This window comes from Lepisosteus platostomus, chromosome 14 (assembly GCF_059453375.1).
Source record: "Lepisosteus platostomus isolate fLepPlt1 chromosome 14, fLepPlt1.hap1, whole genome shotgun sequence".
Lineage (NCBI taxonomy): Eukaryota > Metazoa > Chordata > Actinopteri > Semionotiformes > Lepisosteidae > Lepisosteus > Lepisosteus platostomus.
The window spans coordinates 18,704,825-18,728,989 of record NC_142624.1 but is presented as its reverse complement, the minus strand read 5'-3'; the positions used below and the strand labels follow the sequence as shown (position 1 = coordinate 18,728,989).

At 37.0% G+C, this 24,165-nt stretch overlaps 1 protein-coding gene across 1 annotated transcript in view; it reads right to left on the bottom strand.

The window, feature by feature from the left end:
- The window catches only part of myo10l3 (myosin X, like 3), a 130,027-nt gene that overhangs the window by 26,374 nt on the left and 79,488 nt on the right, over positions 1–24,165 (bottom strand). The window contains exons 12-21 of the mRNA XM_088607339.1: positions 22,759–22,905; positions 22,100–22,200; positions 19,088–19,154; positions 17,383–17,475; positions 16,813–16,881; positions 13,780–13,862; positions 12,856–12,964; positions 11,426–11,506; positions 8,236–8,360; positions 6,900–7,014 (exon numbers count right to left, since the gene is read on the bottom strand). Coding sequence (XP_088463465.1) covers positions 6,900–7,014; positions 8,236–8,360; positions 11,426–11,506; positions 12,856–12,964; positions 13,780–13,862; positions 16,813–16,881; positions 17,383–17,475; positions 19,088–19,154; positions 22,100–22,200; positions 22,759–22,905 — 990 coding nt within the window. The remainder of the gene's footprint in view (positions 1–6,899; positions 7,015–8,235; positions 8,361–11,425; positions 11,507–12,855; positions 12,965–13,779; positions 13,863–16,812; positions 16,882–17,382; positions 17,476–19,087; positions 19,155–22,099; positions 22,201–22,758; positions 22,906–24,165) is intronic.

Below are 24,165 nucleotides of genomic sequence, written 5' to 3'. Positions count from 1 at the left end.
CATACAGGTTTTTCATGGGTACATAAGTTACTACAGTAGCACCACCAAACTCCTGGGTGTTTAACAGGACCACAAAATCTTTCACTATTGTTTTTAAAAATAAACACAAATCTGAACATTAACCATGTTTTTTTTTAAATGGGCTCTACTGTGGATATCAATCGCTGCTTCAGTATTCGTTTTTAAAAACAAGATTCCACTTTAGAACAGATCCTTAGCATATTAAATGAACACCACCACAATCTCCTCCCTCTGTAACCCTACACCCATGGGATACTGTCTGTTACTGTCAAGTTCTGAGTGACACACAAGCACAAACTGCCAGGTATGGAGTTTGGGCATGTTTAGGCATGCTCCATTTTCTGCTTTGTATTATTTTTATGTCAAGTCCCCTCATTTTAATATATAGGCTGTATACTTTGACCCAGAATGGCAAGTGAGTCCTAGTGAATTATTTGAATTGGTGGTACAGATCTGTTTAGCTACTGTGGACCTGTTGTTCCCTGTGAGGATGCAACAGATGTTACTGCAATCACAAGCACACAGCTGCACCAGTGCTAAAGCCATTCTTGGGAAGTTTCCTTCTCCACATCCTTCCCACATCCCACACAATCCAAAATACTAATCCTGGGACTGAGTTTCCTCTCCACACAATCACCCCAGATATAATTACACACAGATTGTTTCAACAAAGGAAACACAGACCACCCCTCACCCCTCCCCAAAAACTTCACACTCAAATCCATACAAACGCAGATACACACACTCACTCAGGATATCTGGTCCACAACCTAGCCAAGAATTTAAACCACATTAGTATAAGTGTCTGGGAGAGGACCTTAACACTGCTATTAATGTTTTTAAAGTGTGAGGCTTTTCCATATGTTAACCTGTTCAAAAGGTATAACAACAGTTACAAACGAGGGGCCGCCTAAAATACTGAATTGTCTTGAACAGAGAATGCTGATTCATGTTGAGGAGACCTGATTCAAGTTTCCAAAATGCCCAAAGGCACTGACAAGGGGCATCAGATTCCACAGTAAGGCACACAACTGAGGAAATAAGGGGAAGGTATGGGAAGGTACATTTAAACCTGAGAACCAGAGACACTTTACACTATGGGCTGTGGGAGTATGGAACAAGCTGACCAGCCATGTTATTGAATCTGACAAATCCTGGATTCCTTCAAGAAAGGACAGGTGGAGATCCTTGGATTATACAGCTACTGAAAAACAATGAACTGAGCTAGATTTGTGGCTGCCTCTCATTTGAGGCCAGCAATTTATCAGGTTTCTTTTCTCTGAAACGATTCTCAGATTCCAATTTTGATGACCAAAATAGTACACAGTATTCAATGGTATACTTTTATTCACAGTATCATTTTTGTAGTAATGAATGGCTCAATGAGACAGGTTAATGATCTTCTGTCTTCTGGATAGATTGCAATGTATCATACAACTGCAGTTTTCCATTTTGGATGTTCTAAAACCAGCTCAGATTGCTATTATTCACTGGTAAAATAATTTACTTTAAAAAATCTCAATTCTCATACGCAAAGTGGACAAATTCCAGATCCACTTCAATCTCAACAAAGCATTTTCAATGGCTGATTTTAACCCTTTTCATTGGCACTGGAACATTCCTTGTCATTGTAGAAAGTAGTTCTAGACACATTACAGGACAAATCAAACACTGGATCAGTTTTTATTATTATACTGTATTTAAATTACCAATGTGTTAACCTGGGAATACATTGAATTGTTTACTGAAGCAAATAATTAGTTTTATGATATACAAGCAGTAGTTAGAATGTAAAGAAATCCCAAAGACACTGTGGCCCTTGAAAAGCATGCAACTCTCAGTAATTATTTAGACCAAATAAGTCAATAGCTGATACAACAAAATCATTGAGATGTCATGTATAATGCAGACAAAAAGTAGGAGTGAGGATCCCTCTTGTGTCTTCCTTTTACCAGTTAAACCATTATATGTTGGCCAACATTTAGCCTTCATTTTACTTTGGACAGGTAGACAGATATTTTAAGCATTCAGATGAAGTCAGTCATTTAATTTTAAGCTATAAAATATGTTAATGCTGTCTAGCCTGTCCTTCATACAAACAGCCCCAAGGACTGAAACTCTTTGTCAACCTTCTGTCCTTCACTTTTACATGGACCACAACAAACAGTAGTCAGATTACTGAATATTAGATTACAGTCCATTAGTAAAACAATCTGTACCATGTCAACCATGAGTATAAAGCATGTATTTTTTCATTCTGAGGGCTCCATTGATTTTCAGTGCTGCTTAGCAACATTTGCAAAAGTATAAAAACTTTTTGCCCAGGGGCGTACTTGCCTGATTCAGATGAGGCAATGTTGACTTATCAAGAGATCAGTTCACCTCATGTCTGCTCTCCTTCATTTTTGCCTGTTATATAATGCTTTTACCAGAACAATGCCAAACGCAGCAAGATTAAGTGTGCTCGATAAGCTCTAATGGCAGACCTGCAAACTCATGCAATGTACATTAGCACACTTTGACAAGCCGATATATGAGAAACTGTAGCTTTTGTATAGGCAGTTTGTAGCAGGGGTTGACTTTTTCATGCAGGGAAAACACAAGGATATTTCTTGGGAAATCTCTAAAATGGATATTAACTTGCAAAACATAGTACATACTGTTTTTATACAATATTTTCATGACCATTGACAGTAACGTCCTCCCCATTTCACCAAGGCTTGTGAAAAATCCATTCTATTTACCAAACAGTACAAACTATCTTATATAGGAACAAGTAATAGGTTTATTCCATGCTGAAAAGAGAAGAAAGAAAATGCAACATTTCGGCTGTGGAGCCTTCTTCGGGTATAAGGGAAGGAGAAAAAGACTCCACAGCCAAAACGTTGAGTTTTCTTTCTTCTCTTTTCTGCATGGAATAAACCTATTACTTGCTCCTTTGCAGCCTACGCATGCTGACGCAGCTATCCACCTGAACTACTATTATTATATATATTAGGAAGTTAGAAGTCCAGTGATTGTTTCCTACAATGGTGTGATACCCTTGTATTTACTTTAATGTAATTTAATGAAAAAACTTAAATGTTTTTAGCATCTCCCAATTATCTACCATAATTTGGAAATATAATTTACTTGATTCTTATTGATTTCACTTGATATTGATTTTGGCCTGAGCAGGTTGATGTAACAGCCAGTCTGTGGTTGAAACAGTTCTCACAGACATCTCGCAATTATTCCTTGCAAAAGCATCCAATCTAGGTGGCAATCAGACAGAAACCAGCACTGTCATATGACTCAATATATATATCAATATATGATACAGTCATAATTTCAAATAATGCACTAGGCAAAATAATTGAGATAGAGAAGAAAACTGATTATCTTAAACATGAACTGTAGGTAATTTCAGATTACATTCATATTGTTGTGATATTTTAAATCCAGGCTGCTAATGAATGAATGAACTAATGAAAAGTTCAGAAAAAAAATTAATTGGGATTGATTAGTGTGGGTCTTACCAATGGTAGTTAAAGTTGGATGTTGAAGTTGCTAAATAACACGAATGCAGGTAAACACATTCTGGTGTGTTTACTGAGGGAGTTAAGGGGTTAAGGCAAATGACCTTGAGTACTTTATAACTATGACACACTGAGAGCAAATGGGAGCAGCACAGGGAAGGTTGTCCACTTCTGACCTCGCTGTAGAACAATGGAGCTATTTTACTGCTGAACAATCAGTGAGGCATATCCTTAGCAGCTCTGTGTGTTTGTGTGTGTGTGCTCAAGCTGAGATGCAAGGCCTCCGCATATTGTCCTTTAAGGCCCTAACAGAAAGCAACTCCAATAACTTCAATGAAACTACTAACAACAGATTTCTTTTTTTTTATAAAAAAGGCTGAAACCATTCCAAAGCTGCGATCATTTTTAATTTGGAAAACACCTCTAAGAATTTCTTTAAATTGTCAAAACGATGCATTTTTATCTCACTCTTTACAAAGGCTCTGTAGTTTTGGAAAAAAAGAAAATTACACAAGATACCTTTACTACATTTGGAGCTTTTTCTTGTATTTTAGAATAAAGGTATTATTGGCAGGTAATAATTTAGAGCGCATAATGTGCCTTCAAAAATCAGAAATACATCCAATGGAATTGAGTACAAATAACTGAAAAGAAAGTAAATTATATTACATAATAGTATATTTATCTCAACATATTCTCAAGCAATGTCTTTTATGTATGCAAATGAGAATTAAGGTTAAATTATGTTAAAAATATGCAAGAAGAAAATCTGTATTGTGCTTAAAAAGTACTGACTAGCTTCAATACAAGACCAGCCCTGTGACAAACAGGACATAATAATGACCCACATTGTCGGCTCTACAGTTATGTGGGAGTTGCTGATTCACTGAGACCAATTGGGAAGAAAGAAAACAGCATTCTGGAATCAATTAGGCACCAAGAGCAGGGGGAGTTTTAATGAGTGGAATTGAGTCCACTCAATATGTTTTTTTTAGACATTTTCTAAACCATTCCACTTATCATTTTCTTCTTGATTAATCAAGTAATTTCTCCTCGGAACATCTCAGCAAGATATTCAATTCCTGTTTACAAAATTGCAGCCTAAAATCAGCGAAGATTAAGAGACTAACTTTTCTATTTCTTTTCTATAAGTTCATGGTTCATTTCATTACAGTACTGGAGTGGTGAGGTTGCTCTAGAGATTTTCAAGCATGACAAGCCATGGGGTTGTGTATTTTTTCCCCCATATACAAAGCCAAATTCGAACCCAGGATTAAGGAGCTTTAATCCATGAAGCCACTGATCCAAAGTAACATAGCAAAACAGGAAAAGACTCATGTGACTCAGCCACCTAGATCCCTATTTCATCAAGAGCTTTGCGTGAGAGGGCCATATGAAAAATAAAATGCCAAACGGAAACTCCGGTTGTAACTTACTATGAACTCAGGCTCACAGACAGCATGAAGCATACAGTGCGTTGTTATCTCACTGATTATAATCGAGAAGCAGCACAACTGTAGAAAGTGGGAAGGTGTCGCTGCCTAGCAGTGAGTCACAAGAAAGCTAACCACCACGGACAAAGAAACCTTAGTTTCATAGCAGTGCACACTATGAGAGGAAGACATTGCTTTTTGCATAGGGTAATTCAAGGCATCAGCATTCACTTGCTTCTGCATTGTTTTCAAACAACATTCTGTGAATTTTCAGTCCCCCTGTTGTTTTACAAACCTTCAAATTTGTTACAATGGAAAAATTAGATTCTTCCAGAGTGAATGGAATACATTTCCTCATCCTCCATTTACCTTATAATACCTTAGAACTCAGATCACAGAATTTCTTTCAAACAGATGTGTTGCTGGAGCTCTTGGCTATGTGTTAAAAGTGACTTAAATATTGTAATCAAATAATCAGTTCCAAAAAGGGCCCTTTGACTAACATGAAACTGGTTCATCTTTCAAATGATTCGTGAAAATGACATAAATAAACTAACCAAAAGATACATATGATGTTCAGGAATGACATTCCTTTGACGACAAATACAATTATTATAGCTGCATTCTCAAACGGCCCTAGATGTTTATTGCTTCATCTTGATGAAGCTTGATGAAGACCTTGAGGTCAAAATGTTTGTCAACATCTACACTTTAGGATAATTTTCACAACAAAATTACATTTTACATTCATTATTTCAGCACGTTGAACTTTTTATTGCAAATTTGGTACATCTTTGATGAAAACTAATTGTTCTGCTTTTATATCAGATACCATATCCATCATTTTGTTGCAATTAAGCTGTCTACTCCCAGTGTTCAACTGAAAACAGGCTTGTTTTTTATTTTTCCTACTTAAGTCAAATACTTCTTGTTCTAAGAAGACTAAAAAAATCAAAGAATGATTCAGGAGGCAGAAAAAATAAACATTTGTCTCCTGCAGCCAAATGCACAAAAATCTTTGCAACTGTATTAGTTACTGAGCAATATAATGGAACATTAATTACTCAGTAAGTAAGAGTGTATATAACATCAAAAGTGTTTGCTGGTTGACAAAACTAATTTGTGTCTGAACCACCAAGGCAAAAAAAAAGATTAATAAAGCTATAATATAGTTAAAAACAACAAAAAAGAACTATCAGCTGTCATTTATTTTATATATTTTAATCCTACAGTGTTCTACTCTTGTAGACCTTCAATTTGTCACCAGCATAAAGAGAGCCAAGAATGCAGAAACCACAAAAATCTCCAGGGCCTTTGATGACTTCTCGATAGAGCCTTGTTTCTGTGGGCTTATTATGGCACTCTGAACTCTCCAAACTTGGCTGGAAAAATACCAGCCTCTTCTGGGAAGTAGGATGAGACTTGTTTTCAAAATGCAGTTCAATAAATAACTAAAAAGGGTCCCTGGTGTTTTAGTCTGGTTCTTAGAAGTGAATCCTTAAGAAGTTCCTATTAAATTAAAGCACATTAAGTGGGTATTTGGTAAACTACAGCATACCCTGAAAGAATAATGTTTGTCATTTATGTTTCTTACCATAACAGACAGAATTTGAGGATGATAAGTACAGTAATATAGACTGAGACAAACATATTTTTATAAAAACAATAAATAGGTTTTACATTAATATCTGAAATATTGGGTATTATTTTTGTATTAATTCACAATTAAATGGTGCTTAGAGATGATTAGTGTTATATAGAGTGAATCTAGACAAAGGCACTCACTTTTTTCAAAATCACAAATGACACACGGACACAGGGACATGATAGTCTATGGCTAAAAACTGCAGATCTGCTTCCTTGCAGATGACGGCTACAGGCAGCACATTACTGTAGTAATATTCTTAACAATTAATGACGTGGATACCTTTGTCTTTCCCAGCTGCCACTCCATTTTAGTGACATCACGAGAGTTTAACAGGTCCAAGCATTTGCACTTCTCATCCCCAGTAGCGTTCTTTTCCTTCAGCAGCATTTTGTATCTGAAGCAAAGACATAAAAGGCAAAAATGCCATGTAGTAATTTAATCACGAAGACATGAATAAAAAAATCTAAAACATGGCTTCATCAGCTTCTTCAGTGTTTTATCGGCTTCCTCATTTTTGTTTAAACCAGAAGAAAACAACAATATGGATCATTAACTTCAGTATAGATATTTGTTGCCATATTTATACGTGTATGGTTTCCCTCTTGATGACTTGTCAGGTTTTCAAATTTAATAACAGATTTTTCTGAGGCTTTTCCACTGAGTTAGATGTAGTTTTGTATTTGCATAACTGCAATAATTCTTTGATTACTGAGAAATTAAAACATTTTAAATGAATAAACAGGAATGTGTTATATCAAAACAACAATATAACTGCCTTTTTTCAACACTCAGAAAGCATTAATTCTACAATACTTATTTCTATTGTATTTTGTATTAACATGAGTTTGTTGTAATTGCTGCACTTAATGTTAACAAATCAAAAGACTCTTAAGAGGATGCAGTGTTCACCCAACAGACACTTTTAACAAAAGCAATTGTTCTGAAAACCGTATCTTATGTCTTGATAATCAAGTGTGAAAAGGATTAATTGGATGGTCTTACTGAAAGACCCAAATCCACTTTCAACAATGGAATATAAAAACGCAGAAACTCCACTGAATCAAAGGGTTCATAAGAAAAAAAATCAAACTTTTGTAAAGTCTTAGACTAGCCAAGTCAATCCCCATATTTAAATCCAATTGACCACACATTTTACAAGCTTAAGAAAGAACTGAAAAAACCCAAGAACAGGTAAAAGCTCAAGGTAACTGCAGCAAAAGGAGCAAATTGCAAAGCATTATAAAGGATTATACAAAGAGTTTGATGAGCACAAAGGATCATAGATGTCATTTAGCTATTACCTATGCAACCAAATTTTGACTTTTACACTGAAATAAACTTAAAGTGAATGTGTCCCAGTACTTCTGATCACTTGAAGTTTCAAGTGACTTGAAATACCTTGGTTGAATGCAAAATATGTTTTAATTCCATGTGATCGAATACAGTATGTGCATGGATGGATTTTTCCAAAACATACAGCACATTATTTTTTATTTATCATTGATCTCAATAGCATAAATATAAATACCTTGACTGAAAAGTAAATGGTTTTGACCCAGTATGTTTGGATACACTATATGGCAGATATATCAGATTTCATAGGCCATTTTTCTACCTGCTGTAGAAATCCTTGAACTGCCTGCGAACAGGAAATCCTGCTCGCCGAATCTTCACAGTTTCCAGCATACCAGAATACCGCAGCTGGTTCAGAACTACTTCTGGGTTGAATTTATTGGGAGTCTGTTGAGAGAAACAACCAAACAGATGTCAAGTACTCGGACAATATTTATTACCCTTTATTAATATTTAGTACCTTTCAGACATAGGATTGGGAACACACTTTATTAGATACTAAATTTCAGGGAAAATAATGGTCTCTCAGTCTGCAGTTATTTCATTAACAAACGGAATTGCTAAAGCATATTCTCTAGCGGGATGACGTTTGCACTTTAACATTTACATTTTGCAAGACTACAAGTTCATGCAGAGCAAATGCCAAGACAAAAGGGAATATGGTTTATCTGATCTCTGGATGTAACTGATTAAAAACAGAAGGAGAAACATCATGGGTGGAATGTTCACAGAAAAGATACAATGCCATTTCTGTGACTCTGGTTTAGAATTGAGGATTATACACAGCATTGCCCAAGACAATTTGATTTCTGTATCTGACTCCATTTTTTCAGCACTGAAAATATAAAGACAAAAGCCATGTGACTTAATTCTTTCATTTAGACAGGCAATGAAACCAAGTGTAAGTCCCAACAATGACCATTGGTTTGGCCTATTTCCTTCACTGCTAGGCAATTAGGGGATTTAATATCAATCTTCTCCCTAAAATTACAGAGCTTTCTTTCACTTTCACTTCAGTGCTAACTAAGGATCTGAATACAATTGATACTACAGTTGCATCGGGAACATGAGGGAAGACATAACAAAATTTAAAGTAAAATGTAAGCACATAATTTCTTGTCATAGCTCTCTCTAGTTTAATCTGTCTCCCCATCAATATTTCTCTGCATTACAATTTCCTGTTTTTTTTACTCGTACACAATGTTTTCAACTTGTACTCAATGAAAACAAGGCAGACAGGTGAAATACTATACACAGTCAGAAGCTCCCACTTACTAAGAGGCAAGTCATCATCAGAGATACTGAAATCTGAAGTTTGCCATGCTGATATCCTTGGCAAGGAAGAAGATCAATAGAGAATCCTGATGTTTTGTCATCAAAAAAAAGTTGTATGATTGTTCTTTCTTCACTATATATCCACTTCATCTTTTTGCTGGGACATTTTTGGCAAAAACAATTATGTAAATACTGTTGTAACTTACAAATGTTTTCTAGGAAACATTGTGTGATCATATTATTATCGATTGCATTCAATAATAATAATAATGTCTGCTGTCTTGCAAAGTTGATCACTCCTGGAGTTATCAAACTCTGGGATCAGACAGTTTTGCTTCAGACTCCTTCAGTATTAATGCCATATCATGAGATCTCTGATAGTGGCACCTGTTGGATGACATCATTAGCATAAGAGCCTTCCACAACACTGGCACAGAACTACATAAGAAGCCCTTGTAATGATCACTATACAGCTGCCATGAATCACAAAGGCTTGGTCCTCCTATCACCTGTTTTCTGATCCCTATATCACGGCTCAGAATTCCTCCACCAACTAGAGAAGACTACTTCACACTGTTCACCTTTGCACTGAGCCCCTTTCCACTGTAAACTACTGTTTTCTAGGTCGCAGCTAGGAGGTGGTACATGAGGACAATCTTTATAACTTGGGATCATCACATAATGTGGGGTTTATAACATGGAAAAAGGGCCTAAAGTTGTACCTGGGTTCAGAAACAGAATCAGGTTTTGATTGTAAGAGTTGTAAGCAGACAAGGAACAATGGTAGTGTTCTGTTAGCCACAATCCAGCAGTGGTCATCAGAGTTTCTGTTCACCCCTGCCAAGCATCCTTACTGGAACAATTGTTTGTCGTTCTTATAAACCTTGAAGTTTATATACATATTCATTAAGTTTATATTCATTAAACAATGTGTACAATATTAAACATATCAGAGAAATTAAAACACATTAGGCATAATCAAAAAGTACAGTTTTTTAGTTTTTAGTTCTGTTAAATTTTGTATAAGATATGCAAGTAAAATAAATCAGTTTTATATTCTTTGTCTAGAAGTGTTAACTTATTTTTCCTGTCTTTGGGGGGGGGGGCAAACTCTTTTAATCCTGACTAAGTTTTAAAAGTTGGCAAGGGCAAAAAATAATTGTGTGTATACTATAACTCAGTTACATTATAGCAGTTTTGACAATGCACCAGCAGACAAATTGCTTTACACAGAGGCTGCAGTGTATTTCAATGTGAGGTGCATAGCCAGATGACAATGGAAAAAGTGCTGTAGTCTTTAAATCAATGGCTGTTCTTTCTGCCTTCGGACTTGTGAACCATGAAAGTACTGCTGCAGTAGCACAGGTTACGGGGTCAATAAGGGGGCTCATGGCAGCTGGAATGAGTGGCGGTCCTCTAACAGTGACCTTTGGCTTCTTGTAGAAGCTTTGGGCTGAAAGAATGTGCTGTCAGCCAGGCTCCGTTGTTCTGTATTTGAGAAACACAAAGGGGCTCTTTTCATAGACCAAGGCAGCGTCTGGAACACTCTGTCCTGTTTCGAATTGTATCATTCTCTTGGAATAAAAATCCAAGCACTTAATATTTAGCTGTCCTATTTTTATTATTTCATTATTTCTTACATTACATCTGCTGAAATCTAGAAGAGAGTGTACAACAGAGCTGAAGTGACTGTCTAATGAAGCAAATTGGAAGGCAGTCTGGGGAGATTTCTGCTCAGTTTTCCTGTTTTCTCTTGCCTACACTCATCAAGTGGGAAAGCGTGTCTCTGAAAATGTATAAAACACTTTCAGTAAATAAAGATCTAACTTACAAAACTCCAAGAAAGATGGTATTGCTAGACTGTTAACGATTGCATTAATTAAGCATTTACCTTATACAAATCCTATAGGATTTCATTTAACAAGTAAATGGTTTCAACCAACAGCCATGTATCCCCTTTTCCCATTCCTGACTGCTGACTTTTATTTCTGCTTGCCAAAGACTGCCCTTTCTCAGAAACACTCTGACTAAAGCAAATATCAATGTAGACTTCTCTGGGAATTTTTTTAGAAAACTTTCATATCATACCTCCAACACATGTAGTGCAGAATGAAAGGCAATAAAGTCCCAAAACATCCACAGACAGTATTTTCAGGGGGCATATTTGCTTTACCTACCTTCTCCATGTTGGGTTTGATGCAGCGAACAAAAAAGGGATTGGAAGCACTCAGTGTGGCCATTAAAGAGTGAAGGGAGTCCTGCAGAAAAACAATTCCAAGCAACAAAATTAAAAACCTTTCAGGCTGTGTTGATATACTTCCACTTAGGAACATTACCAAACAGAGAACAACATAAAACCTGCACGTTGCACAAAGTAGCATAGAGCAAGGTTTTAATTTGGACAGCATTCATGAATCATCATACTTCTCATCACTTACAGTTCTGTGTAAACAGCATTGCCAAAAAGAACTTTTGGGCATTAAATAATTTGTGTTGTTGGGGAAACTTGCTAATGCTAACTGAAAGATGGATTTACCACTAACATACACAAACACTGTGAAATGTGCAGCATGTCATGTTAACCACCAATATGGCACCATTCCAAATTAATGAGCTCCAATGTCTAACACCTCAGCTATCTTTAGCAAGAGGAGATTTACTCTGTTAGACAGCAAGGACCCTTGAACTTGGCTCCATCCACCAAACCCTCTTATTTTCAGACTGCATGTCTCCAGTCTGCTTTAGAATGGGAGAGAAGAATGTCAAACACATTCACCCAGGGCTGCTGTAATCCCCATAGTATAAGTCTTGAGCTAGGAGTCAAAGCTATATCCCTTGCCAAGTTTCTTTTTAGATGGCCACTTTTAAGTGAACCTGTCACTATGCTGTATTTCTACCTTATAAAATAAATAATAATAAAAAATACAATTCTTTCAATTTAGAACTTACAATCAGTATTTTTCAAATCTTTGGAGTTTGAGAAAATATTATAGCTTATAGCCATCCTACCATCACAGACTCATTTCAGCAGGAGTTTTCCCGAGTTTAAAATTGCATTCCTTTTTTCCTCTTTTGTGAACTATTGGTTCACTGTACATATTTACAGAGAGGCCAAAGGAAAGCCCTCATTACAGCATAATCATTTCATAGAAAATTGTTCAGATTTTCTTGTTTTAAGAGTTTCTGTTGAAAACAACCCCTTGTATTCCACAGATGTAATATTTAAAATATATGCATCCAAAGCAGAGATCACACAGAAGTAAACAGGTAACCACATTTAGACACCGGCTTATTTGGGGTCTTTCACTGTACTGTGAATGGCGCCAATACTTTCATATGTCACATCTCAGCAATTTTGGTCTACACAATAATGCGGGCCCTTCCTGGCATTTCTCTCAAAGATTCTGTCTGATTCTGGGAAGACAGTTCACTCTGACACTTTCACAGTGCTCAGCCAATTACTACCCACCAGCTACAACACAGCTGTGGTGCACCTTGGTTTACTTTGGTTTGTTCTGACCACTTCAGAGTCACTACATCTATTCAAACGATGCATCCCAAGCCCAACACCCCCATCCCCCCTTGACACACTTTGTCTTTCTCTTACCCTGAACTGGGAGCTGACAGTGGGTTTACGCCTGGCAGTGCCCATCTTCAGTGTCTCCTCACTATTCCTGCTGGCTACTCGCTCAAATAGGTCATAAATGAAATCCAGCCTGAAACAAAATACCCAAGACAACAGGCTTGTATTTGGTAAGGTTATAACACAGGCTTTTTGTTAGCATAAACAATTAGATTTATCATTGCAATGCATTGAGCGAGTTTACTTTATAACTCGGTACCATACAAGCAACACATACTAACCACACTGTATATACAATCAACACAAAAGATCATTAACTCTGCTCCCAATTAACCATTTAAAGGTTTTTTTAGGTTTTTACAGTTTGTATGTTATAGAAAAATAAGCCAACTGAGACACAGAAAAAATGATAAAATCTGATGAATAAAAAGGTGAATATGTGATTGTATTAATCATAAAAATCTATCTAGAAGATTAAAAGGTGAGTACTACTGTAATTTGGTTTGAAGGTTTATTTTACAGTTTCTCTGAAAGGGTTAAAATAAGTACTGTTTTCATACGTTATACATTTAGAGGAACTGTTTATATGACCCTTATTTTCTATTTCTACTATATTTTCTTATGTCATCTTCTACGTATTGGAAAAATCATATTGGCTACCCTTTCTCTGAAGTGTGTCAGTGAAGTATGCAACACAGACATACCTCTTATTTCTTGACATGGCGCCTACCACTATCTCTTCAGTAACTGTTTACCTTTAACTATGTTGTTGTATTTAAGAATATTAAAACTAAAAACAATCAACCAAGAATCAGAGAACACATACAGTAAGGTAAAAAAAAACAACTAAAATATTGAAAAACACTGTGAACATTTTCCTAATATATCCTACGTTTTCCAGCAAGTTCTATATTTTGAAAGGAATGTTTGTCTATTTTTATGGCTCACCTGCTGTCTTTCAGCATGTTCAAGATATCATCTCTGAATGTGTCCCTATTTTTCTCCAAAATCCCTCGCACGTCATACAGGACCTGGCAGGACCAGAGGCAAAGCACATCAATTATCACACTTTATCAGCTGCCTAATGGAAAGAGAGATAACTGGCTGAAACCCCCCTCTACTCCACAGAGCAAATTCACTCAAAACCTTTTCAGTGAGTGTCCTATTGTGACTGGGGTGTTTTCATAGTAGAGGATAAAAAAGGAATGCACAGGATCTAACCACCTTTTAGTTTCATGCTGTTATGTTATATAGAGCCTGCCAACTGGGTGGTAGACTGTTGTGCTAATTCAGTCACCTGTTTAAATGTGCTGCCACACAGACATATATATAGTACTGGACTCTTTTCACCTCTCCAGTGATGACTTAAAACACTTACATTTATCCACACAGCAGCTTTAGCAACAACTGGTTTATTTGTAGGTGTGTGTTATAAGCATTGCATTTTTCTACACAGAGACACACATGGATCATTGTATTTACATTCATCATAGAAATTTCTTTCATGTTCTAGTTGAAAGCCTATTTCCTCAAAGGTTTATTTAGGTCCAGGCAGGTGACAAGGACCCTGTGACGACGCATAAGTCCACACACTTAAGAGCACCTGTGGTTCTTCAACCATCAGCAGGAAAGAAATATTGGCTTCAATTTCCTGGGATTTGAAAATGAGTTCTGATGGCTGATTAAAAGCCAGACAAAACTCCAATGGCAAGGTATAATTGTACCAGATCTTTGAGTGAGGCAGAAGAGAAGAGGAATATTGATCAGAAGTGTGCAGTGGTTTCAGGGCAATGCAGGAGTCCTGCATTGTTCAAGATACCAGACCTTAAAGGCATAAGGCCATGAGTCATGAGGCCAACGGTGGTTTTGAAAGGGCTATAGAGATGGGAGTTAATGTCGGTGAGTAAAAGCTGGGATGTATGGCAAAGTTGCAAGAAGTAAGCCAATGCTGAAAAAAACACTATCTTGCAGTAAATCCCACACGGAGTTTGGAACAAAGCATTTAAGCAATACATCAAACATGAAGCACAATGTTTTCTGCTGAGACAAGACAAATTGAAACATTTCAACAGTCAGTAGAAGAAATGACCCAAAGTACAAGAAAAAGCTATACTGGAGTGGTATAACAAGAAGAAAGTGAATATCCCAGTCTGGCTCTGTGAAATCTGTCTCAAGACTTGAGAACTGCTGTCTATCAATAATTCCCAACCAAGCTGACAGAGCTTGAGCAAATTTCCAAAGTGGAAAAGTTACACTACATTATAGTTCGATGTTGGTACCAATCTTTACAAAAACATTTTTTGCTGCCAAAGGTGCACACACTATGTATAGACAAAGGGATGTGAAAACATTCCGTAACCTTTTTTTTTTACTTAACATTTAACTTCTCGCACATCATAAAATAAGTTGTCTGAGCATTCAAGTTTTATTTAAAAATCCATCCATCCATTTTCTAACTACTGAATCCAGTAAAGATTCACGGGGGAGCCAGAGCTGGGCGCAAGTCAGGATACAGACAGGACGTCAGTACAATTTTCCCAGAAACCAATTAACCTACCAGTATGTCTTTGGACTGTGGGAGAAAACTGAGGCAAACATGGGAGAACATACATACTCCACACAGACAGCAGGAACCAAAGGAACCAAACCCAGGAACCAAGTGATGCAAGGCAGCTATGCTAACCACTACACCAATACAATAAAAAAATAATTGTTCTGTGCAACAGGGCAACTGTCAGTATCCTTTTAAATACTTCCACTTCTTGTCATAATTTCCAAATAATCGACTATGATTTTATAAAAATGTGTAACCTGGGGGACAATTTATATACAAAATATACAGTAAATAATAAACTGGAACAACCCATAAATGTACATTTTTACATGAGTAAAGTAACACATCAGTAATAAATCTGCTGCAGATTTGTTTTAAAAAAACATTTTGTTTTTTTTGGCAGTTACCTATAAACTCTCCACCAAACTCTCTCTTTAGTCATGAACACGCTTTTGAGAGTAGTTTAGCACAAAGGTGCTTTCTTTTCTCAAAGCACAAAGAAACAGCAGCCTAAAAAAATCCTTGAGCCAAATAATTATCATAAGTGAAAGTGCAAGGCATGCTGCTTCAAAGCTACCAAACTATACAGACATTCAGTGGGTGCCATCTCCTAAAGGGCATCTTCACAAAATGAACTTTCTGCTCTATAAAGTAAGGAGGTCCAGTTTCTCCTGCTGTCACACTGGCCACTACAGTGACCTTTCCATTCCAGAGTCTTTCCTGTTTCATTCAGCGGCAGACGCCAGAATCAGAGGCTGGCTACAGCATGTAATTGTGTAGGGCTCAGCTTTTGGCAGGACTCCCAGCTGTTTTCACTCATTGTTCTCAGAAGCAACTCATCCCTTTAGAATCCTAGCTTTCTAATTACTGAAAGATGAACCACTTCTGGCAGCATTGCCCCCTATCAGTTACTGTGAAACCTTGTTGCTGAATTCTGTGCTGGCATGCACCATATCTGAGGTTCTCAGACCTTCAGGAGTTTCTCAGCCCTGGCATACAAGGGGTATAGAGAAAAACCATAAAGATTTACTTTCTGTTTTCTCCTGATGTATAGTGTAACAGGTAACATTTTAAAAGGGGAGGGGTCAATAGTTGAATAATAATAATAATAATAATAATAATAATAACAACAACTTCTTACAAGTTATATAGAGCTTTTCCGGACACTCCAGTCAAAGCACTTTACAGGTTCCCCCAGGCTAGGGGGAAATTTGGCCAGGATGCCAGGGTAACACCCCTACTCTTTTCGAGAAACGCTCTGGGATAATGACCACAGAGAGTCAGGACCTCAGTTTTGCATCTCAATCAAAGGATGGCGCCTTTTTACAGTATAGTGTCCCCATCACTATACTTGGACATTAGATTTATTTGTGGACACATGTACAGTATTAAGTCTTGCTGAGCCATAGTTTGATATAGTTATTTACCTCTCCAGCATAATGCTTGATACCAAACTGGTGATCTGCCACCCTGGGTTTGACGTAGTAAGGGTTAATCTGTGGAAACAGAGACATTAGCCAACAACAATATGTCATGTTAATATTCTTGACATGATGGGATTTTAACCCAGTTGATTTGTAATATTGAGAGAAACAAATTCAGCTGGGTCTTCTCTTCTTTGTCATCTATAAAAGGCCCTGAACACAGGTGTTCTCAAGCCATGGCTTTGATACAGATTATCCAAGAGCTATAGCTTCTGAGATCAAATTTCTGCACTGCATGCTTGTGAGTGAATATCCATGGGCACTTCACAATAGCTTTGTATGCAGGCATATGATAGATCACCTCCCATTTTTTTGTCATTAAACTGTTGTCCAAAATTTTTTAAAAAATGGGCAATGGCCTTTCTAATTGGTAGGGCTAGCTATCACTCAAAAACCTGTGCTGTAACAGAAAATGAAAAGGAGTTTAATCTGATGTAACTCAACATCTTCTGAAACAAACCCTGTCAAGCTCTACAAACTGAAATACTGCATCAGTATTTTGATCCTACTTACAGCATGCCGACTGTGGAGCTTCTCCAGTAATGTGTAGTCTGTGCCTTTGGGGAATCTGCTCTCCTCGTTTATCAGGGCCAGCATACCCAGTTTCTAATGGGAAGAGAGAAAGGTACACAGGTTTAAGAAGCCAATGCAAAGGTATCACAAAAAATTGACTTGGATACCATTATTTTCATTTGGTGCACCAAAATTACATTCTTGCCTGTTTCATGTTACCTCCCTTTAGGATTCTTTACTTAGAAGTCCCAAGCTTCTTAAAACAGTCTCATCTCACTTTAAATCTGAGTAAAAAGTTAATTCCAAAGAAGCAAGAGTTTGACAGAGAAAGACAAAAGCAATTAACCTGACTTTATTAAGTTATATTAATTCCTAGGCCTTGTTATATCAAAGATATACTGTAAATTATTACCCTGATTTTGAGGAAATTCTGCATTTTGAAGAAAATATATCTAGCCTAATGTGGTAAAAAAGTGTAGGGTACATGCACATTATGATTTAAAATATTAATCCATGAATAAAGTACTATTGCAGTGCCCTATTTATTAAATGTAACCCATTTTCATATAAAAAAGACATATCCCAGTTAGGCCTCACTCATTTTCTAAGCCTTTCTGTTCTAAGCCTTTGAAACATTCACATCACTATTTATACCCAATCCAATTAATTAAATAATACATTTATCTTATGAAGTGATTTTCTGGACACTGAACTTTACAGGTAATGGGGACTCCCACCACCACTGATATGTAGCACCTGCCAAGCTCACTACTTATCGGCTATAAATTGAGAGGAGTAATGATGCTAGTTCATAGATTAGGGTTATTAGGAGGCCACGATTAGTAAAGGCCAGGACAAAGTTTTACCAGGACACTGCAGCAACACCCCTACTCTTATTGAGAAATGCACTGGGATTTTTAATGACCACGGAGGGTTAGGACCTTGGTTTTATGTCTCATCCGAAGGACGGCACCTTTTTTGACAGTATAGTGTCCCTGTCACCATACTGGGGCATTAAGACCCACACAGACCACAAGGTGAGTGCAACCTATTGGTCCCAGTACCCCCTCCCCCAGCAGGAACCCTAGCTTTCCCAGGAGGTCTCCCATCCAATTACTGACCAGGCTCACACCCGCTAAGCTTCAGTGGGTTGCCAGTTGAACTGCAGGGTAACATAGCTACTGGCAACTATTCTGAAAAGTTAGTTTTAACTTAACTTAACAGCTCATCTCATTTTACAGTGCAAAAGCTAAAGTAGAAAGGCAAGGTTCCTTTTTGTTCTTGTTTCTTTACGATGTATTGTTTGAATCACCTATTATTTTTAAAGCCCCTAAATTAGGACTACCTTTAATTAAGTTAATTTTACTACTTACTGTGACTTTGCAGGCTGTTTCTCTGCCAGAGATTCTAACCATTAGTCAAGCCACAAGGCCTACAGTGAAGGAGTGGTGCTGATCAACACTACAAGCTCACTGGGGTTTCGTGTTGGCAACAAACCCCTCAACTTCCAATGCTTTTTAAAGAATCTTGGATAGAGCCCACTAATTAGATAGTCCAGATTCAGACTGCAGACTGGCGACATCTGCCATATAAACGGGAACTATATATTAGGACTCATCCTTGACTCAGAACAACCCCTTATAGCAGTTAGGCAACTCAAGGTTCTATGTTTAAATGGAACTTAAGCTCTAGTAAAGGTCACTACCTTTTCAATGAGATCAAGGCACTCTGCATTATCCATCCAGTCAATGGCCTCCCAGTGGATTCCTTCCCTGTATAAGAATAAGACACAAGAGCTGACAACCAGAAGGACTCTAATAACGTTCATCTGCATCACAGACGTAAAGCCCTCTTACAAAAAAAAAACAATATCACATTGACTGTGTTATTGCTGCCAGTCACAGAGTTTCTAATATTAATTTGTACCTAAGTGGTAGATCCAGTACACTAATATTCGATTACTTTATTTAGTTTTAGGTAGCATATCACTTTTGCACATTGCTGACCTTGGACATTAATTATATAAAAATAAGAAAATGCTTTATTTTGGAGCAGCAGCAATCTACACAGTAAAAATAAAATGACACAGAAGCTAAAAAAAAAGACAGGAAAGAGAAACCTGATGAATATATTAAATATGTTTGAAGGGACAGTCCTGAGACATTCAAAGACCCAGAAGTTTGAACACAGCTGGTTCACAATACATATTCACATACCAAACTCAGTTTCATGCTTGAATCTCCTGGCCCTGAACAGGCAGATAGGTTTGATCAGATTCTCTGGTTCAGTGGTTTGGGCTGCCTAGTGCAGAGACACAATAGCCATCTTGTTTGTGTATTCATGTGATTCAATGGCCTGTGACCAGCCCGCTAGCCCCTTTAGCAATCACATTTTAAAATACAAAAAATCATCTGTCTTTAAATAAATGACTCGTTCAAACATCTGTCTCTACATACACCCCTCGACAACTACAGCATTAACTGTACGCAAACTGTGGAAACAAAGAGCTCTTAAAGTCAAGCCTAGCGTGTGGGAACTTACACTATCTCTACATGTGAAGACAAATTTCTAAAATTAATTAATTTATATACAGTATACACACATGCTAGCACTGGCAAATCTTATTACTGTTTTCATACACACATTTTTTAATTTTATAAAATACTACTTATTTTTAGCTCACATGCTATGTAAATGCTATGCACTGCATACTCGGTCTATAAAATGAGGACATCTGTCTGATTGGTTAAGGTCAGGTTAACGTTAGGGTATGTCTATACTGATTGTAGTTATTGAGAAGTTAATAAATATTATTACACAACATGGTATACAAGATTTGAACATGATCTGTGGTTACTTTTCCTCTAGTGTTTTATTAATTCACTTGGGTTAGAATGTGGTTAACTTAAGGTCACATTTCTAAAGTTGTGTAGTTCAGTGGCTGCAGGAGCTGTCAATCTCTCCAGGTAGTAGCGTTGTTCTCTGCTTCCAACACATGAAGGCTGAGCGCCTACAACTATGTAACCCAATCCAAATGGCCTCAGTTTTTATGTTTACAAGAAATGATTGAATGCATTGTTTGTTTTATATCTTGCATACTGCTATAGAATAGGGTCTGTAACCCTGGTCCTGGGTAACTCAAATCCAGTTAGTTTTTCTAAAGCTGACTCTAAAGTGAGTTATTGCTGAATCAAGCAAGTAATGTGTTGAATTATGTAAACTCTTTGAGGGCTCTTGAGAACTGCAAAATAATCAGAGATTCCCTTATATTATCTCTAAATTACTTAACAAATTATCTGCTTTATTGATCACAATGACATTGCTTCAGATCTTTGGAAATTAGCCGCTTAAACTGAAATGTGAGTCATTTTGTCTCTCAAATTTTCAAAACAGCGGAAACAAAATATAAAGAATGATGAATTATAATAGAATTAGTCTACATGGAAGTTATTAAGTCACATGCAATGCAATGCTTAGTGGATCTGCAGGCTTAAGGGAGAATCGAACAAGCTACTCAGCTGTATTGTTGAATCCAATACTTTGGTTTCTTTCAAGAAACAAAAGTATGAAACCTTTGGATCAATTAGATATAGATTTGGGCAATATGGGCCAAACGGCCTCTCTCATTTGCAACCTTTCTTTTGTCCCTACAAAATGAAGATTTGCATCCGGCCATCTTTTTATTTTATGCAGACACACATCAGCAAACCTTTCTTTTAGTTGTATGCCAGCAATTATTTTGGCCCATATCCAAAGTGCAATGAAGATCATAGCAAGTCTATACTAGAGTAATCAAACAGCTTTAAAAAATCAGTGAATAAAACCATTTTCTGGTTGTAAAGCACTGCTATCAAACACAAGTTTGTGTTTTGTGTAGGACTAAGAACTTTACAAGACCTACTGCATGTCCACTATTCAGGCCAATGAACTTTGTGTTTTTTTTTAATTTACACAAAATTCTAGTTTGCTGTTAGCTTCTACTACAATAAACAATATCCATGAGGACACTTACTCAATTTAATTAATGTTTTTTTTAAAACAAGATGCATATAGCATAATTAAAAATATCACAATGGAAATCATTTTGCAATTTGAAAACTAGTTTATGCAATGTATTTTTATGGATATTGGCCCAATATTAAGCATTGCTGCCTTGCAGCTCTGGAGCCCTGGGTTCAATTACGGACCTGGGTTTCTGTCTGTGTGGAGTTTGTATGTTCTCCCTGTGTTCACATGGGTTTTTTCCAGGTGCTCCAGTTTCCTCCGGCAGTCCAAAGACTAGTTGATTAATTGGCTTCTGGGAATGCTGACCCTGGTTTGAGTGCATGAGTGCTTCTGTCTGTGTGTGCCCTGTGATGGACTGGCATTCCATCCAGGGTGTTTCTTGCACTGTGCCCTTTGCTTGCTGGGATAGGCCCTGGCTCTCCCACAACCCTGTATTGGATAAAGCTGTTAAAACTGGATGGATGGATGGATGGATGGAAAGAATGAGAGGCATGTCATGTGATTTCAATTGACTCCCATGTTAATGAGATGAAAAAAATAATAATTACTTAGATAATACAATCAATAAATGTGTAAAATGAAGGCAATATTCTGGTAATGTAGTTTGTAATACTCAGTAGTTCTGTAATTATCGCAGAAGAAAAAAATCCATCTTGATTTGAGCCCCAAATTCAGAGAATGATAAGAAAGTCTGTTATTTAATTATCTTCACCTGTTGTACTCCAGCTGCTCCAAGGAGAAGATGTGCTTGTTAAAATACTCCTGCAGTTTCTCATTGGCATAGTTGATGCTGAACTGTTCAAATCGGTTAACCTGTGGAGGCAGATAAAGACACATATGTCAGTAATTAAAAAAAAAACAACTGCACACTAAACGAGAATCTATCCAGAAAATAATTTTGCTTTGCCAGTTCAAACCTGTTAAGGATCTTACTTTACCTTTGTCAAAAAAATGGCAAAGCTTCAAAACGTTCTTATTTTATTAAAAGTTCTTCATGTGATATGAAAATCAGATGCTAAATTATCATCATTGTTTCACATTTGTGAGGTTAGTCTGTGCATAATGGTAAGAACAAAAACACAGGGGTATCCCAACTTAAAGGATACCCTATATTTTACCAATTGGAAAAATGGGAAAAAATACCATTCTGTGTAAACTGTACAGCAGTACAGAATAAGCATAAATTAATACAAAGTCCCACCCACTGACATGAACTTCCCTTATGACATTCTTGCCACTTATACTTGAGTTCAGTAGTTTTGGACCCGATCTCCACAATTGTTTCAGTGTGACAAGTAAGCATCACACCAGTGCAAAGGTAAAGAATTGCCAATCCAGGCACATACAGCACCTACAGCTGAGAAAAGATACCTCAAAGTTCTCAAATCCAAAGATATCCAGGATCCCTATGGACTTGAAGTCGTCCTTCCCTTTGATTTTGTGGTTGATCTTCATGATGATCCAGGAGAAGCACTGGGAGTAGAGGGCCATGGCCATGGAGTCTCGGGAGTCCTCTGCCTGGGACACAGAGCACCAGTTTAGGAGGCACCTGGGAGGCTAGCGCAGCCTACATGCCATATGTATTACATCAGAGCAGCCTAGAATTTCGGTACCTGCAGTTAGGTTCCCAAGAGCACATGTCCTACAGAGTAGGACTAAGACCTATAACCTACTGTACTGTACTGTACGTCAGTCATTTTCCTACATAATTCTGGGGCTACATCCTTAACTTGAATTTGTATTCATGTACTCACATATCACACAAGCAAATACACTAACAATATTTATAAAGTAAAAACTAACAGCTTATTTTTTTCCTTTTAGTTTCCAAAGCAGCAGAGAACAACAACAAAAATAAAGATGAAACAATCTGTGATTACAATACAAAACAATAATTTTGCTTCTTAAGTGATTAAAATTAACAAATTCAATGCAATGGAGTTAGGAAAAGATGGAGGTAATACTTTGAAGGTGCTGTTCATTTTGTAATTGACAAAATGTAGGATGGATACAAAAAGCAAGCCTGTTATTTATGATTGTTCAGGTAATTGTGCAAAATAATATTATTACGTTGAATTAAAAAAATCGAGCAATACTTAAAATCTAAAAAAAAATCTCTTCTTTTGTGATTGTAATTATGTCAAAAAGAAATTACCAACATTTCTTTTTGTAAATGTCTTTTTGTACATTTCTTTGTAAAAGTTAGGGTATGTCTATGGGTAGGGTACGTCAAATTCTGAAAACTTTGTAAAAGTTTTCTTGTAGTTCCATAGCCTCTTAACAGCATCAAAACAGACGTGAGTGTCCACAGAACATAGAAGGGCGTCATGTATAGATTTTAGCTGTGTGTAGGATTCAAATGTCAACGGGACTTGTAAATCACAGGGGAGCACCAAGTCACTATGTCATTCCCTTATGATCTCATATGTGTGCACTGAGTGTTGGGTTTCAAATGACTGTGAGCATTTCCCTCCCTCAGTCTGTGTACTGTCACACCCAGGCACTGAAACACCATGGAACCATCAATGTAACAATAAAAGGAAAACAAGGAGGGGGAAGTCGAGCCTGCAGTCCTGGCACATTCCAAATTACTGGCCAATCAGTAACATTAAGGGAAAAAAGCTTTCATTCTGAAGGAAAACAATAATGAAGAAAAAGGACAGTTAAGCCTCCAAAAAGCTTCATTGTTATTGTCTAGTATGTGACGGATAAAAAGTTCTGCACCATAATTCATCCATTTTTCTCATTTTGAATACAAGTAGTGACTCCAAGAGCTCA